This window comes from Tachysurus vachellii, chromosome 24 (genome assembly GCF_030014155.1).
Source record: "Tachysurus vachellii isolate PV-2020 chromosome 24, HZAU_Pvac_v1, whole genome shotgun sequence".
Taxonomy (NCBI): Eukaryota; Metazoa; Chordata; class Actinopteri; order Siluriformes; family Bagridae; genus Tachysurus; species Tachysurus vachellii.
Genome location: NC_083483.1, coordinates 4,400,456 through 4,417,720, shown reverse-complemented (window position 1 = coordinate 4,417,720; position 17,265 = coordinate 4,400,456). Strand labels below are relative to the sequence as shown.

Sequence of the window (17,265 nt, the reverse complement as noted above, 5' to 3'; positions counted from 1 at the left end):
GAGGTGATATTTGTGTAGTAACAGCGTTTAGCGCAAGAGTTATTGACTCGGGAAATTCGAATCTGTGAATATGCGGCCAACTTTACTTAAGTCAACGATTTTTTTGTGCATACAGTTGGTAGCTGCTGAGATTAAAACAAAGCAAAAATATTAACTTACCTACAGTATATAGCCTCCATTCTCCTGTATCTCTGGCTCCTAGTTGTCCCCCTCTGGCAGAAAAACAAGTCCGGGCAAATTCCGCTTTTAAATGATGGTCACTAGATATACAAGTTTCACCAACTTAATATTGTTCTGTTGTTACGTGAAGGTAAAAAAGTTTGTTCAAATTCGATATATAATTAAGTTACGACAGTATTCTTTATTTTAATTTTGAAAGACTTCTTAAAATGAGTTATCAACTCACCAATACAAGTACATATTACAAACTTAATTTTTTTTTATGCTGAAAATGTTGTAGAAATGTTTTAGGTTTTACAAACTAACCCCATGAATCATTTTTTTAGAGTGCATGTAAATAAACATCTCAATGAAACATGTCTTTGTGACAGTCAGAAATTTTATTACTGTGTTAAAAGGAACCTTTTATATGTGGTTACAAAATGTGTTCCTGAGAGCCAGAGTTCAATGAAATTTATGACCACATTTACAATGTTTGAAAATTCAGATCATTGCAATATTTGATTATAAAAATTCTAATTTATGAGAACATGTAGTTGCTATACTGTAAATATTCAGTCTTATTTCAGCAGTCATTACCTAGAACATAAAATGAATGGTGCAGTTCTCCATGCTTGTGATATTTGCAGTAAGAAACTGAAACAATTAAATAACATTTATTGTTACAATTCTCTATTCATTTAACATTTCACGCTGTTTCATTTAATCCATTTTGGCATCCAGTAAATCCTGTTCCTTTCAGCTTCAGGACCGTTGCACTTCATCTTCTTTCTGCTTTAACTGCTGATTGTACCTATGACTGAGAGATTCATCTCTAAATAAAGGTAAACACATATGCAGCTACATAGCATTTAACATGATTTTACGTTCATATTTTACAGATGTTAGTAGATTCACATAGTAGTTTCACCAATATACATTAAATATCTATTTTTTGGTTGATGTTAGTTGTTAAATTTCATATTCTAAATAGTCCCTTTTTCGACCTAACATGCTCTTAATGGTTTGTACAGTCAGTGTTCAGGGGAAGACTAGAGTTGAATTTTACATTGCATTTTATTTATAGCGCACATTTATCAGTGGACACAAAACTTTACAGGCATTCTGGATATTGGGGGGAAAAAACATTATTCAGCAGAATGTGGTGTTTCCAAATGTCTTTATTTATTTATTTAGTCAGTCTGAATCTGTGTGAAGCACTATACTGTTACTGGCCAATTATATAACTTGCCCGAAAAAAGTTGTACTTTATTTTTCAGCAGCGTGAATATTAATGTTTTTTTCTATGTCTCTCCTTCACAAATCTGCTGGAGGATCTAGCTGAAGACGAGACTTCCCCAGCAGCCTCATGGTTTCAGAGGCAGTGGTTAAGGTGCTGGGTTGTTGATTGGAAGATCAGGGATTTCCCAACAGGTCTTAATATCAGTTTAATCTTTTCATTTTCATTTAATATCAGTTTAATCTTTTCATGGTATTTGAAAGAAAATATTGACTGCCAGAGCTTTCACAAGGACCACCATCACCATCAGCCTGGACAGTACCCTTCCATCCAAAATATATAACAAATAAATACATGGTTAAATACTAAAAATGTCAATGCATGAGTTAAAGTAACCTCTAAAAAGGCAGGGCTGGAGAAACATGTCAGTTGTGGTGGATTGTTGCTGCTGCATTTTTTTCCCCAAATGAAATTTCTGAACACATCCCTCCAACACAGTATAGGCATATGTTAATATCAGGTATATACATCAAAAAATATAATAAAATAAAATGTTGATAAAATTTAAATACAATTTTATCCTTGCCATTTCTGCATTCACACTTACTTCCAGATTCTCAGAAGCTGGATGCTTCCACATAAGCCCAAGAAGAAGTTTACTGCAAAGAGTGCCCAGATTCTGGGAACGATCACCAGGCAGTAGCGTGACCAAATGAAGCCTAGAACAGAATTGAGAAGGCATGAGCATAGTAGGTCATTTTTAAATGTTGTGTATACAACTTCACAGATTTAATGTCTTCAAACCCTTAAGGATTACCATCACAAAGTTTAAGATATAATAATCATTTTAAAGAAGAAAAAAATGCAGCACTGTTTCTGTTACTATTTCTGTCCATGCACGAGGACAAATATACACTGAAGTGAGAAACTGAAACCTGTCACCCAGAACCTAAACTTCCAGAACACCATTTCCTGATGCACTACCTGTGGCTGTGATGACACACGACTGAGATAAACTCAGCTTTTCTGGTGGACGTGTCATATCAGAAAAACCAGCAAAAACCAAGCCCTGCAGAGAGATAAAGAAGACAGAAGATGAAAAGAGGGGAGGAATAAAGGTCTTAACATGAACCGACTTACTGAATACACTATATGGCCAAAAGTTTGGGAAGAGTTGACCATCACACCCATATCTGCTTTTTGAATATTCCAGATTTGGTCTCCCTTATAAGAGCTCTCCTCTGGAAAGGCTTTCCATTAGATTTCAGAGTGTAGCTGTGATGATTTCAGCCACAACTACATTGCATACAGGCACTGAAATTGATACTGAGGTCAGTGCTCTATGCAGGCCACTCTATGCAGGCTCTATGCAGGCCACAGGTTTGGGCCCCTTATTTCTACCGAAGGGAAATAAAGGACATTCTAGACAATTCACTGCTTCCAACTTTGTAGCAAAACTTTGGAAAAGACCTGTTACGACCGTCTAGGTGTCAGTCGCAACAGAATGTCTTAATACAGAGATGTTATAATTCACAATCTTTTATTCAATGGTTGACAAGGATTTTAGGCTTCAGGGGAGGACAAGGCCAAAATAATAAAACAGAACAATCCTACTCAAACACCTCTTACTAAACTGAAAAAATGAAAGAAAATAAAATACATTTCTTCTTACCTACAGTAACTCCCTCTCAAAAAACAATATGATAAAAGGTTTCCAAAATATCTGGCATCGCTCCCCCTACATCCATTGTCACCATGAGTTGGTATGTTTTGGATAAAGGTGTATAATGAAATTGGCTGCCTAACAAGTCAAAAACAGAGTCTGTAATCGGCATGGGTCAAGCACAAACAAATCTACCAGTTGAAATAATAAACATGGACCGAAACAAAACAAAACTCACAGACTCAACACACTCTTAACAGATGGGACAATCAAACATTACCGAAATGGGTTAACGTTCAGATAATATAGCATACAAATGGACAATGCAACACTAACAAAGCAACCACGATTGCACGAAAAGGCAAAGAGAGGCAAAGAGGCCTCAATCAAGGATCCAGGCAGTCCTTTTATCTGGAACAGATGGAGATGATAACCAATCAGAGCCTTTCTCATATTAACTCCGGGAACCGCCTTCCTGAAACACATACAGTATGACAGGTACAAGAAAACACCAGAGGGCAGCACAGAAATAAAACAAAAGACGGAAGGTCATAACAGACCACACGTGGGCATGTAGACAACTGTTCACAAGCTTTTGGCAATACAGTGTAAATAAGTAGGATGACATTTACCATTCAGGTTTCTGTACTTACAGTCATAGATATCAGCAGTGCAGTACACATAAATAAAGGACACAAACTATTAAAATCCTAGGAAGGAAGGATTTTGTGCAAAGCACCATTTTATTGCAATATAAAAGCATTACTCAAAATCATGTGATTATTAGCAGAAGATTTAGTTATATAGTCCCCCTAAGGAATAGTAATGCTAATAATTTTTTTTTGCTCTACACTGAAGACAATTGGGTTTGAGAACAAAAAAGTAGAAGAGGCGATACATAAGAAAGGGATAAAACAAGATAAAGACTATGAGGATCAGTGAGATCTTCATGGGGAAAACAATTATGTAGCTGGGAAATAAGCAAAAATTGGTCAGAGCCATTGCACAAGCTTTGGACACAGGCAATACCACAATCTGGACTGTCCTGCAAAAGGAGAAACTACTATTGTACCAAGGAAAACAACCAAAACGTTTGGTTTCTGACCAAATTCTGTTTATGACAGAAGCATTGATAGAACTGTGAAGAAATACTGTGATAGAATTATAATGTAAATCACATGGTGAAAACTATTTCAATTTTAGGCTGTGGCATAGTTTTACTTTTTATAACTTATTACTTTTTGTTTTGGTAATTCATCATTTTCTAAAATAAGATGCGTAGAAAAAAGGCATAAACTATAACAACAATAATAATAACACCATCAACAGCCAGTTCCCTAAGGATAAGGAAGCTGACAGACGGAGAAGTGCAGTTAAGTCATTACTAAAATAGCTATCTGCAAGGTAGCAAAATTCTATGAATAGTTGATAGCCTGAATATCAATTTCGAAAGAGAGAGTAGGGGAGACAGAGAGAGTGAGGGAGAGAGATTAGATTAAATATAGTTAGCTCACCCATTTAAAAACAGGGGCCCAGAAGAAAACTGTCTTTGGTCCTAAAAAAAACCCAGCAACAAAAACAATTAGTGTGTTTTTTGTCTGTATTCCTTGTGCATTAGGAATTACTGTGGCAAATAGCTGGTAAAATAAAAGATGGTAAGCCAAAGATAACCCCCTGGGGCTAAGTATTCTCAGTGGAAGACCAATCCTCACCTCTGGAGGCTTTTAGGGATTAAAGGACATAAATCACTTACAATCATTTGCATAAAATCATTACATGAGAGATGAACATATAGCACATTAACTCAAACGTGTAAGATTTTTCACTGACATTCTCAAAGCTATGTATATTGAATTGTAACAAAGTGAAAGATGAAAGTTGTTAGTCTATTTTCCCCTTACGATGTAAGTGGTATTGTTGAATTCAGTTTAGTTGGACAGTAGTTTTATTATATCTGGATGACTGTTTAACTTTTTAGTGAGCATAGTTCAACTTGGGCAGTAACCAAATTTTAGGCCACTAACAAATTTACGTGCAAAGCTCTTAGAAATAACAAAAACAGAATAATTTGTCTGCAGCTAAATAAAAAGTTTTAAATGTCTAATTATTTGTTTTGGAATAGAGCAAGGAACCACAAGACCTAAAACACTGACACTAACATGATTTGTTTCTAAGTGATGATGGGTAACATTGTTATTGTTATATTATTAATATTACAGAAAATAGGCAAGGCAGAATCAAACCAATGTCAGTGTTACAATGAGGGTAACTAACAACAGTGTCCTATTCAGTATTCAGCCTAAATGAGCCATCTGATTGGCTGACTATATGGGATGTAATAAGCACACAACCCCTTTGTGTTACTACCAAACATTCCTCTGTTTTCATTCTGACCTTTTAGCTAAGACTGACAAATAACATTGACGTGAATAACATCATCACAGAGGTGACTTTCTGTTATCTTCTGAAATCAATGCACTTTCGCAAATGTTATCTTTTCCACGTTTGCTCATGGCAGTGGATTGCAGCATGAAGTGACCATTAGTACTGTTTCATCAAGGTCACCTAAATATGTTCTATAGCCTACATCATATATATATGTTCTATAGTACACAGTATTTATATGTTCTATAGCACAAAGTATATATATTGCACATTATTATATATTCTAGGGCACACAGTATATATATTGTATATTATTATATGTTCTATAGCACACACTATATAGGCTAATCTAAAACTGATCCTTAATTTTAACTTAAACCTGATCAAGGTGACTCTTTATAGCCCATTCTTCTTGCACATATGTACATATTAATGCTATTACCTGCTGGATGGTTGTACAGAGGTCTCAGTTTAGGCGGAAGCATGAGCTCGATTCTGTGCAGTGTTCTGTGATACGTGACTCTCAGTCCGCTGGAATAATAACGCTGCAGTCGGAGGAAACCTCTAGAGCCGCTCATTGTGCTTGTAGCTGTCGATCCGAACGGGAGGAGAACTTAATATGGGTCTGAAATGTGCTCACCGTCTCTCCACCCTTCGATACGTCCTATCACAATGTCGTCTGAAAATGCATTGTTGTCACTGCGCCGGCTGCAGTTCCGTCCGCGCGCCACAACATCTGCGTGTCAACCTGCGTTTCCACGTGACACATGGAGCAACAAGCCGCTAGTATAGGGGCAATACTATACCAGGGGTCGGCAACCCGCGGCTCCGGAGCCGCAAGTGGCTCTTTCGTCCCTCTGCTGCGGCTCCCTGTAGATTTGGAAAATAAATTCATTCATTCATTCATTTTCTACCGCTTATCCGAACTACCTCGGGTCACGGGGAGCCTGTGTCTATCTCAGGCGTCATCGGGCATCAAGGCTGGAAAATAAATATTTAATTTAAATTTATTTTATTTTAGGTAGTTAGTTTTTTTTTTTTTTTTTAATGTAATTCTAAATTCTAAATTCTTGTAACATTAAAATAAACTGTGTTTATTTTTTTTGTCGCTCAAAATATGCGTCATAACTGCCGACTTGCGAAATCCGACACACAGAAGCAGACACATTTTTGGTTTGGTGCAGCCGGCAAGTTAAAATCGTGATGTCGTGAATAAGAAGAGGACTCATTTAGACATTGAACATTTTATTTGAAAGCAATTTTTGTTTGTCTGCAGAAATAAAATTTCGTTTACTCGGTAGCAGTTCATTGATTTCATAAATGCAACACACTACAGTTTTTTCTATACTTTCCGTAAAGGTAAAAACGATATATGCGGTGTTCTCTTCATTTTAGATTTCAAAGGGGTTTTGTGGCTCCCTGTGTTTTTTTTTTCTGTGGGAAACGGGTCCAAATGGCTCTTTGAGTGTTTAAGGTTGCCGAACCCTGTACTATACAAATCAGGAAGCCTAGTAACTCCTCTTTATTATTATTATTATTATTGTTTAATAATAATAATATTAACTTCTTGTTGTTATTGTTGTTGATTATTATTATCATTATTATTATTATTATTATTATTATTATTATTATTATTATAAACAAACGTGGTAAGTACCGCTTAAAGCCTCCAATACAGAAAACTGGAACGATTTTATTAACTGCATAATGTAAACACGAGTTTATAACAATCAGATCAATATATAAAATGATCTGATTACCGTTTACAAATTTAAGCAAAATAAAAGCAGAAACATTACAGTAGTCAGTAGTCAGTTTAAATGCTGCCTTTGTGCATCTGACTTCTTCCTGTAATACATCATTGTGTCCACAAGCTGTATTGTACTGAGGCTCTGTGCTGCCACAGGACACATTTCCTATCAGTATCTCGTTAGAACTAGAAAAATGTCGCTTTATTTATGACATCGTGTATTCACGTGAAAAGATCGCGTGATTACGAGAACAGCATCACGTCATTGTTCCGGTAGTTGTGATATCTCGCCTGTAGGTGGCGCAGGAAGAGCTCTAATACACTAGTACATGATGAATCTGCTCTTATTCTCTGTTCTTAAAGATTCCTATGAATCTGAATCCGATGAATATTAATCTAATATGAATCATTTATCAAAAACTCAAAATGAAGAGTTTTCATTAGGATTTTAAAATAATAACCCTGTGGAACTTATCTGTGGTAAATTGCACTTGGGCCTTATTTTCTGTTATTATTTCATAAGTATCAAAAAAATAAGACACACAATCAATTAAATAAATGACCTAAAATGGTTCTTTGATCTTGACATTCAAAGAGATTATTTGGTATATTTGACAATTGCATATGCAACTAGAACGTACATTTCCTGAAGAAAATGTGAATGGTGCTTGCACGTGGCAAGTTCCCCTCCCATCGTGCTGAGGGTTTTGATATACAGTATGATATGTCCATGTTGTGCTAACTTTTTGATTTCGCTTATTTTGGGGGCGGGGCTACACGTGACATTACGTGACGTCATCAAAATACACGTGAGGAAGTTCTCCTCATTGTTGTGAGTGTTTTGATATGTCACATGTCCATGTTGTAAAATGTTTTTTTATTTTGCATATTTGGAGGTGGGGCATGTACAGTGTACAGTGGGGTCTGAGAATAAACATTCTGAGATTACATTGAAATAAACAATTAAAATTTAATATACAACAATAAACAAAATGTTTAAGAAATAAACAGAAGGTTTAAGATTTTACACATTGTTTTACAATGCAGTGCAAAAGTTTCAGGCAGGTGTGGAAAAAATGCTGTAAACAAAGAATGCTTTCAGAAATATAAATAATGAGTGTTTATTTCTGTCAATTTACAAAATGCAAAGTGAGCAAACAAAAGAAAAATCTAAATCAAATCAATATTTGTATATAACTACCTTTTGCCTTCAAACGAGCATCAATTCTTATAGGTACACTTGCACACAGTCAGGCATTTTGTAGGATTATAGTCAGGTGTATGATCAACCAATTATACCAAACAGGTGCTAATGATCATCAAGGTCACACGTAGGTTGAAACCCAGTCATGAACTGAAACAGAAACAGCTGTGTAGGAGGCTTAAAACTGGGTGAGGAACAGCCAAACTCTGCTACCAAGGTGAGGTTGTGAAAGACAGTTTCATGTCATTGCAAGATTGAGCACAGCAACAAGACACAAGGTAGTTATACTGCATCAACAAGGTCTCTCCCTGACAAAGATTTCAAAGCAGACTGGGGTTTCAAGATGTGCTGTTCAAGCTCTTTTGAAGAAGCACAAAGAAACAGGCAACGTTGAGGATTGTAGATGCAGTGGTCGACCAAGGAAACTTAGTGCAGCAGATGAAAGACACATCAAGCTTATTACCCTTCGAAATCGGAAGATGTCCATCAGTGCCATCAGCTCAGAATGGGCAGAAACCAGTGGGACCCAGGTAAACCCATCTACTGTCCGGAGAAGTCTGGCCAGAAGTGGTCTTCATGGAAGAGTTGCAGCCAAAAAGTCATACCTCTGACGTGGGAACAAGGCCAAGCGACTCAAATAAGCACAAAAACATAGGAACTGGGGTGCAGAAAAATGGCAGCAGGTGCTCTGGACTGATGAGTCAAAGTTTGAAATATTTGGCTGTAACAGAACTTCTTGTTCTGCTCCTTGGCTTTCAGATGTGCTGCACAACAATCGAAGAGAGCTAAGATCGTCAGAGAGAAAGTGGAAGAAATCACAACTTGATGCAGATCTTGATTCTTACCGAACACTTCTTGCCAAGTTCTCCTCAGATGTGACTTCTGCCAAGACTTCCTTCTACAAGGAAAAGCTTGAAGCTTCCTCACATGACCCTCGGAAATTCCACAACATCATCTCTTCTCTGCTCCACCTTCTTCATCCTCCCTGACTGCAGAAGACTTTGCTTCCTTCTACCAGGAGAAGATTGAGGAAATCTGCCGGATCTTCACTTCAGCCCCGACTGCACTTATATCTCAGAGTATGGATTCCCCTACACCTTTGTTGTCGCATTTCTCAACTGTAGCAGCAGAAGATATTTTACAGCTCATCCAGTCTTGCAATCCTACCACCTGCCCATTGGATCCACTCCCTTCCACTATGCTCCAGACCATCTCGCAAGACCTTCTGCCCTTCATTTCCACTATCGTCAATAGATCCATAGCATCTGGTCAGGTACCAACTATTTTCAAGAGAGCAAGGGTTATTCCCATCCTAAAGAAAACAGCTCTGGATCCATCAGACATCAGTAACTACAGACCGGTATCACTTCTCTCGTTTCTTTCAAAAATTCTCGAACGCATTGTTTATAATCAACTGTGTCTATCTCTCACAGAACAACCTCCAAGACCCCAATGAGTCTGGCTTTAAAGCAGCTCATTCCACAGAGACAGCCCTTTTGGATGTCTCTGAGAAACTACACCGTCTACCTAGAAACTACCATCCTTATCCTCCTTGACCTTTCAGCAGCGTTTGATACGGTCAACCACAAGACTCTCTTGTCCACCCTCAGGAGTCTTGGGATTTGTGGATCAGCTTGGGAATGGTTTGCTTCCTACCTGGAAGGACGCTCATATCAGGTAACATGGAGGGGAGTGACATCTGCTCCACGAAGACTCTCCACTGGCATCCCACAGGGCTCAGTACGTGGTCCTCTTCTTTTCTCCCTGTATACTCACTCTCTTGGTGAAGTTATTTCCTCACATGGGTTCTCTTACCACTGCTATGCTGATGATACACAACTTATCTTCTCTTTCCCACCCTCAGATGCCACAGTTTCTCAGCATGTCTGGCAGAAATATCATCATGGATGACTGCTCATCAGTTAAAGCTCAATCCTAGCAAAACTGAACTACTGTTCATTCCAGGTGATTCATCCCAAGGTCATGATCTTGCTATATCCTTGCACAACGATCTGATCTCCCCTTCAGCCACAGCTCGCAACCTTGGGGTAACCGTGGACAATCAACTGTCTTTTTCCTCTCATGTTGCTAATGTGACTCGCTCATGTCGGTTTCTGCTCTACAACATTAGAAGGATTCGGCCATTTCTGTCCACACAGGCTGCTCAGGTACTTGTTCAGTCTCTTGTCATTTCTAGACTGGATTACTGCAATGCACTGCTGGCAGGTCTACCTATGAACGCTATCCGCCCTCTGCAAATGATCCAAAATGCAGCTGCACGGCTTGTTTTCAACCTGCCAAAGTTCTCGTATACCACCCCGCTGCTGCGATCCCTCCACTGGCTTCCGGTAGCTGCACGCATCAGATTCAAAACACTGATGCTGGCCTACAAAGCCAAAAATGGCCCAGCTCCCTCTTACCTCAAAGCCCTCATCACTCCTCGCACTGCACCCCGCACCCTCCGATCTACCAGCACTGCTCGACTGGTTCCACCATCTCACAGGGTAAGAGGCAAGTATACTACAAGACTCTTCTCTGTACTGGCACCAAGGGGGTGGGATGAACTTCCCCTAGAGGTCCGGACAGCTGAGCCACTGGCTATTTTCAAGTGGCGGTTTGAAGACCTACTTATTCAGGAAACACTTCAACTAGCACTTCTTTCCTTATCTTTTGCATTTAAAAAAAAAAACAAAAAAAAAAACACCTTTGACACTTTTTCATTGTAACTCTGAACAAATGTTTTAAACTCATGGTATCTTAAGTATGTAACTTAGTGATCCAGCATTAATGTATTCAATGTTAGAGATTTAAGCACTTATGTACGTCGCTCTGGATAAGGGCATCTGCCAAATGCTGTAAATGTAAGGCAGTTTGTATAATAATTTTTGAGGAAACATGGGAACAACATTAAAAATAATACAATATAAATATTAATAATTTATTACTTTTTTATCAATAACAATGTATTTAAAACAAAAATATTGTTTTTGATAAAGCTTAAAAATTACTAAAGTTTATATTAATACTTTTTAAATAATTCTTATCACCTCGCGCACACAAACCTGATTGGACAACATTGGACTACATCACATCCGGTCGGCATATCGGATGCGGTGTAGTCGCACAAGTTAAATTTTTTTAACGGATCCAACTTGTGCGACTACACCGCATCCGATATGCCGACCGGATGTGATGTAGTCCAATGTTGCGCCTTAATGGAGAAGATTTTTGTCACAATCATCTAGTAATGGGTTTTCCGAGACCGCGAGAATTAACTTCTCTCCCATGTTGACGTCTACACGGTTATATTGCATATTCCGTGCGACTGTCACTAGGGGGCGAAATCCGACAGTCGTGTCCGTTTGTCGTGTGCAGTGTGAAGGCGGCTGAGTCGCAACGAATCAACACGTCTTAAAGTGATATCTAAAGTGATTTTCGTGGGGCTCAAAGAAAAAAAAAATCTTGACCCCCGCTAGTTCTGGTGCTCGTCTGAGGACAGGAATTTAGCGCAAGACAATCCACTGCAACGCGGACTAAACCCTGTGTACTGCAGATAAGATAGGATTGTATCTTACAATGTCAAGGCAAACCGTTATGTTCAACAGCTCATCACTTTAAGCAAGCTGGCTGCCTTTTTGCCTCGTTATTATATGTAAACATGCCGTATAACGTAGTGAAACGATAATTTGAACTTTATTAATTTTATTTTTTGGGTGAACAATCCCTTTAACTATGATTTTATCGATGTTTATCTGTGTTATTGATGTATTTTAAATATCTTTATTACTGCTTATTATATATGTTCATTGACGTTTTAAAATGTTTTTTTATAATATAATATTTGAATTAAATTGAATGTTTTGGATACCACTATTAAATTATTGTTTTTATCATTATTTTACTGACTTTAAGTCAGCCTACTTATAGACAATGCCTCTCTTGGCACTGTGCATGTAAAACACTGTTTTTTGGACACTAACAAGTGAAAATAGTTGTTAGATACATTTGAGTAGGTCTGTTTTGTTAAAAATCGATAGCTGTAATGCTTCTGTGCAGAAAGAAACCCGTGAGCCACGAAGGTAAGTTTGGGAGCAGATTAGACTAATTTCCACCTATTAGACAGCCTAATCAGTTTATCGTGTTTTGTATTGCATCACTTATAGCTCTTAAACCTTTAAAATAGAGTTTAGGAAGATGTATGTAACTACAATCATTAGCTTTGGTTAACTATTGAAGCCTTTTCTCTTGTCAAAAGGCTCAACGTGACCGCAGACTTTATTGAGCACTGCTGGCAGCAGCGACGTCTGTGTCCGTACCGTTCTTATCAATGACAGCATAATCTCGTATCTCCCTGCTCACAAGTCATAAAGCTTGTATCTCCGATAAAACGTGACTTTGTGAAAATGTTGTGTTAATGTTGGTACACAACAGTATATGATAGCAATATAAGGTATAATAACAACTTTAACGATACAATGTTTAATAACTCCAAAAAATACGCGTTTTTTTAAATTTCCTGAAAAATAATGGTTTTGGAGATACGAGGATTCCGCCCGACAGCGACAATATATAGTATTATATATATTTAGAGATGCATATTTTATCTCAATTATAAAGCTAAGCAATTTAGGGTGAAAGGCCTTGCTCAGGGGCGGCAGATTGGTTGCCCTGAGGTTTGAACTCATGACCTTCCACTCAGTAGTACAACACCTAAACCACTGAGATACCACTTCCCATATATCCAAGACCATGACCTGTTCATGCAAATGATCCAATTTAGATAAAGATATTGATGGACATCAAAGATTAGTTACATATTCACACACACATTTATTTATTTAAATATATTTACATTTAAATATTCAATGAAAAGAAATGACAATAATTTAACAAAAATAAATCCACTTTTTAATAAATATGCTTGGACTGCTTTCTGTGAATAAAGTGCTTTCAATTCCAGGTAAAGTTTGGAACACAATATAATCGATCTTTAGTTTCCAGCTGTTTTCCAATGACCTCATACAGCATAATGTCCAGAATACATTAAAGTTCTGATATTAGATGATCTCAATAAGGTGTTTTTCATGTTCTGCAAAAAATATGATAAGATTCAATTACAAGGAAGCTCATAATAGAATATAGGAAAAAGGTTATATATAGGTTTAATTACAAATAGCTCTGTTAGTTCTCCTGTTCAAACCAACTCAAGGGGGAAAAGATTAAATCAAATAAATAAATAAATACTCATCTACCCCAACATGCAGCATGGGAAAAACAGAAATGTGAAAACAGCTAGCTAGCTTTTTTCTATGCCCCAAGCAGCATATTATCTTAATAAATACTATATCGGTATATCACTATATGTACTGATTGTGGTAAATGCCATCAAATGTAAATATTTTACTTTTAATTAACAATTAATTAACAAGGATTAAACAAATCTGGATATGCAAACAGATTTTTTTTTTGCAGTCAAGCAAACTATTAAAATCAGGCTGATCAATTCTCAATTTAATTATAATTATTCCACAAATCTAAGAATAATTTTGTCAGACTATAAAGAATAGTAAACATGTGACTGTATTTCTGAATTATAGGTCATGTGCAAAACTGCTTTTTACTGGAATTATTCAAGCAGCGTTTGCTGTTTCTTTTTATGCTTCAATTTAACACTAGTTCAATCTAGTTCAGCTTTCAGTGATCATCATAACCATATATAAAATCACAAGATGCTCAAATGACTGAGAAATGTCCTGCTACCTACTTCTCTGATTTCGGTGAAAAATAATAACACAACTGGTAACAACGATAACACAGCTGATCATGACGACAGCAGACAAAACGTAATATCTGGATGTAGCTGGAGTCTCTAAAAAGGGGGAAAAATAAATTGTTACTAATTTACATGGAAGGGATTTTCAAAATGTGGGAAATTATAAGTGGGAGTTTTTTTATTAGCAAAACATGTATTGCACATTGCTCTTACCTATATCTATCGGTTTATCCACAATGATGTTTATATTCCTCTCTGTATTGCCACTTTTAGCCAAACATTTCACGTATTTTCCACCAAATTGTAAATGGGGAATTGTGAGGTTGCTTGTAGTTGTGACTGTACTGTCTTCATTGTGTACTATGAAAGTCTCTGCTGAGTAATCGCTCAGTTCTTCCTCTTCAGACCACCAGCTGATCACCGGTTTAGGTTTACCAGTGGCTGAGCAAGAGACAACAACGTCCTTGTCCTTTGGTTTACCCGAAAACTGTGATGTGACTTCTGATAAACCTGCATTCAGAAAATAAGTTTAAAAACAGACACATTCTATTTTTATTTACAAAAGAAAAATGTTGGTAATAATTCTGCAGTGTGCCCCTTTATATATGATATATCATAGTACATAATCATTTGTTTCATTAAAATTTAAATAAAAGGCAAATAAATATATTAAACAGTTATTTATTTATTTATTTTCTTATTCCAGAGTCTGAGTCCCTTCAGACGTCAAATGTCGTTGGGATTTTACACCTTTTTTAGATTAAACATTTTTAGATTCTATGAAATTTGTGAACACTCTTTGATCCTTAGCCATAAAAGTGTAGATTTGTCCACATAATTCAGGAGAACATACCATGTACAGTGAGGCATGATGTCTCCCTCTCGGTTCCAGACGGATAAACACTGAAGGTACAGACATAGCAGGCTTCATCTGCGAAGGTCACGTTCTTTATCACGATAGTAGTTGTTTGGATTGACGCCACGATGACGTTCACTTTGCCCACAAAGGCATCGTCCACCTGGGGTTTAGAGCGCTCAGTGAAAGTGACCATACTGCGCAGGGTGCCGTCATCTCTGTGCTGCTGCCATATAACCTGCTTTACTCCACTGGCGCCCGGACGCTCGCACAAAAACGTCGCATTTTCCCCTAGTGACACGTTTACATCCTCTCTCTTTAGTATCCCCGCGGACAGAACTGTGGGACAACGCACGATTAATATAATACACATATGCTACATTAAATAGCATCATCATCATCATCATCATCATCATCAACAACAACAACAACAGTAATAATAATAATAATAATAATAATAATAATAATAATAAGTATACATTTAGCTTAGTATATAACAATTAAGTATTTTATAAAATCATAAATACCCAATGTAAGCAGGTTTAAGAAAGTAAATAATACATATTACATAAGAAAATAAATAATACATATACGCTACTTTAAATAACATCATCATCATCATCATGAAAAACAACAACAGTAATAATAATAATAATAACAACAACAACAACAACAACAACAACAACAACAATAATAATAATAATAATAATAATAATAATAATAATAATAATAATAATAATAAATATACATTTAGTATATAACAATTAAGTATTTTATAAAATCATAAATACCCAATGTAAGCAGGTTTAAGAAAACAGAATAATCCAGCATGGTGTTAGTTCTTTCGGACACATTAACTCTAAAACTAAAGACAAGCTAATGCCCTGTACACTATATACTGTAACAACTAAAACTGAAAGCTATGACTCAGTGAGTCTCAGCTGTTCAGGAAAATCCCACACAGTATTTGCCAGTATGTTGTATGAATACATTCTACTGGGAAAACTAGTGTTATCTTTGTGCCCCTTAATGGTTCATCTTTATGAGTCACTGAACAAACAAACAAACAAACAAACAAACAAACAAACAAACAAACAATTAAACAATACCTGTCATTACTGAAAACAAAGATTTCAGGAGGAATGCTATAAATATTTGTTTACGTAGCTGTCAGATACTTTACTAGTAAGGTAGCTACTGAAAGATTACTAAATAAAATGTACAGCTCTCAAGGAACCTAAAAACATGCATTTTCTTTATGAGTGATTTAGCTTAGCCATTCCACCTATCTGAAGAACCTGGGAAACATGTACAAGCAACATGAACATTTCAACAACAACAGTAAACAATGCTGATTGAACCAGACCTTGGAGCTATTAGGTGACAATTCTACAGAGTCTGTCAATAGTAAACAGATATACAATATATTTACACAGATAATACATATGCTAATTTGTTGTGATCATGAAAGAGAGGGTAAAACTTAAAGTTGTATTATACCTCACAGAGAGTGAGAGAAGAAGTGAAACTAAAACTCTTTGACTCTGTGGTATTTTCCACAGCATGCATCAGCCAGATTTATTTTCAGGGGATTTTAACTGGAAGTTTATTCAAGGTTGTGTATTACCATATATGCCCAGGACTTTCCAGGTATCAGATTGTCACAATATCAGTTGTTTTCTAATAACATCAAGAAACTACAGCTCAAGTCTTACAGTAATCACAAGGGACAGACACCCACATTCTACTGTAGGGAACAGATATCCGGACTGACTGGAATGACCTTCTGTATTGGATTGACATGTGACTGTTAAAACCACAAACAAAAGGAAATTCGCATATTTACTTCCTTTCCTAATCAGTTACACTAATGCAAAGTTCTAGTTCCAGTAAATTAAGTTTAGTCATGAGAGCAGCAGGCAGAGAATGTGATACTTATTCAGATCAGGGTTTCACAAATATGCATACATTCATTCACAATCACTAGCAAACCAGATCTATTTACATCTATCTATTTAAAAAAAAAGTAAAGTGCTTGGTGAAAGATTACATCAACATGGGGCAGGAATGTCTATAGTCATTTTACATTGGCGGTACTGGAATTTTGCTATTCGTACATAAGTCATGACATCAAAAACAAAATGTAGTATATTATATAATCAATTTTCTTTTAACAAGATTGTGTGTTTGATTACAATAATTATACCACTGTACAGTTGCCTTATAAAATTAGAT

The 17,265-nt window shown here is 36.6% G+C and overlaps 2 protein-coding genes across 3 annotated transcripts; both read right to left on the bottom strand.

Moving 5' to 3' along the window:
• Positions 1-541: 541 nt before the first annotated feature.
• mpc2a (mitochondrial pyruvate carrier 2a) lies at positions 542-6,288 on the bottom strand. 2 transcript variants are annotated; one of them, XM_060860812.1, is made up of 5 exons: positions 5,890-6,288; positions 4,577-4,617; positions 2,384-2,468; positions 2,007-2,118; positions 542-994 (listed from the first exon to the last, which is right to left on the bottom strand). In XM_060860812.1, the coding sequence occupies exons 1-5, from the start codon at positions 6,023-6,025 to the stop codon at positions 925-927; spliced, it is 444 nt and encodes a 147-aa protein (XP_060716795.1). In that variant the 5' UTR covers positions 6,026-6,288; the 3' UTR covers positions 542-924. The 2 variants fall into 2 exon arrangements, with proteins under 2 accessions (XP_060716795.1, XP_060716796.1); XM_060860813.1 differs by having other exon boundaries at positions 542-979; positions 5,890-6,272.
• Positions 6,289-13,284: 6,996 nt separating this feature from the next.
• Positions 13,285-15,938, bottom strand: LOC132839420 (OX-2 membrane glycoprotein-like). Its single transcript, XM_060860383.1, has 5 exons — positions 15,822-15,938; positions 15,028-15,369; positions 14,388-14,684; positions 14,166-14,270; positions 13,285-13,490 (listed from the first exon to the last, which is right to left on the bottom strand). Exons 1-5 carry the CDS (start codon positions 15,859-15,861, stop codon positions 13,459-13,461), a joined length of 816 nt encoding a protein of 271 aa, XP_060716366.1. The 5' UTR covers positions 15,862-15,938; the 3' UTR covers positions 13,285-13,458.
• Between the last annotated feature and the right edge of the window lie 1,327 nt (positions 15,939-17,265).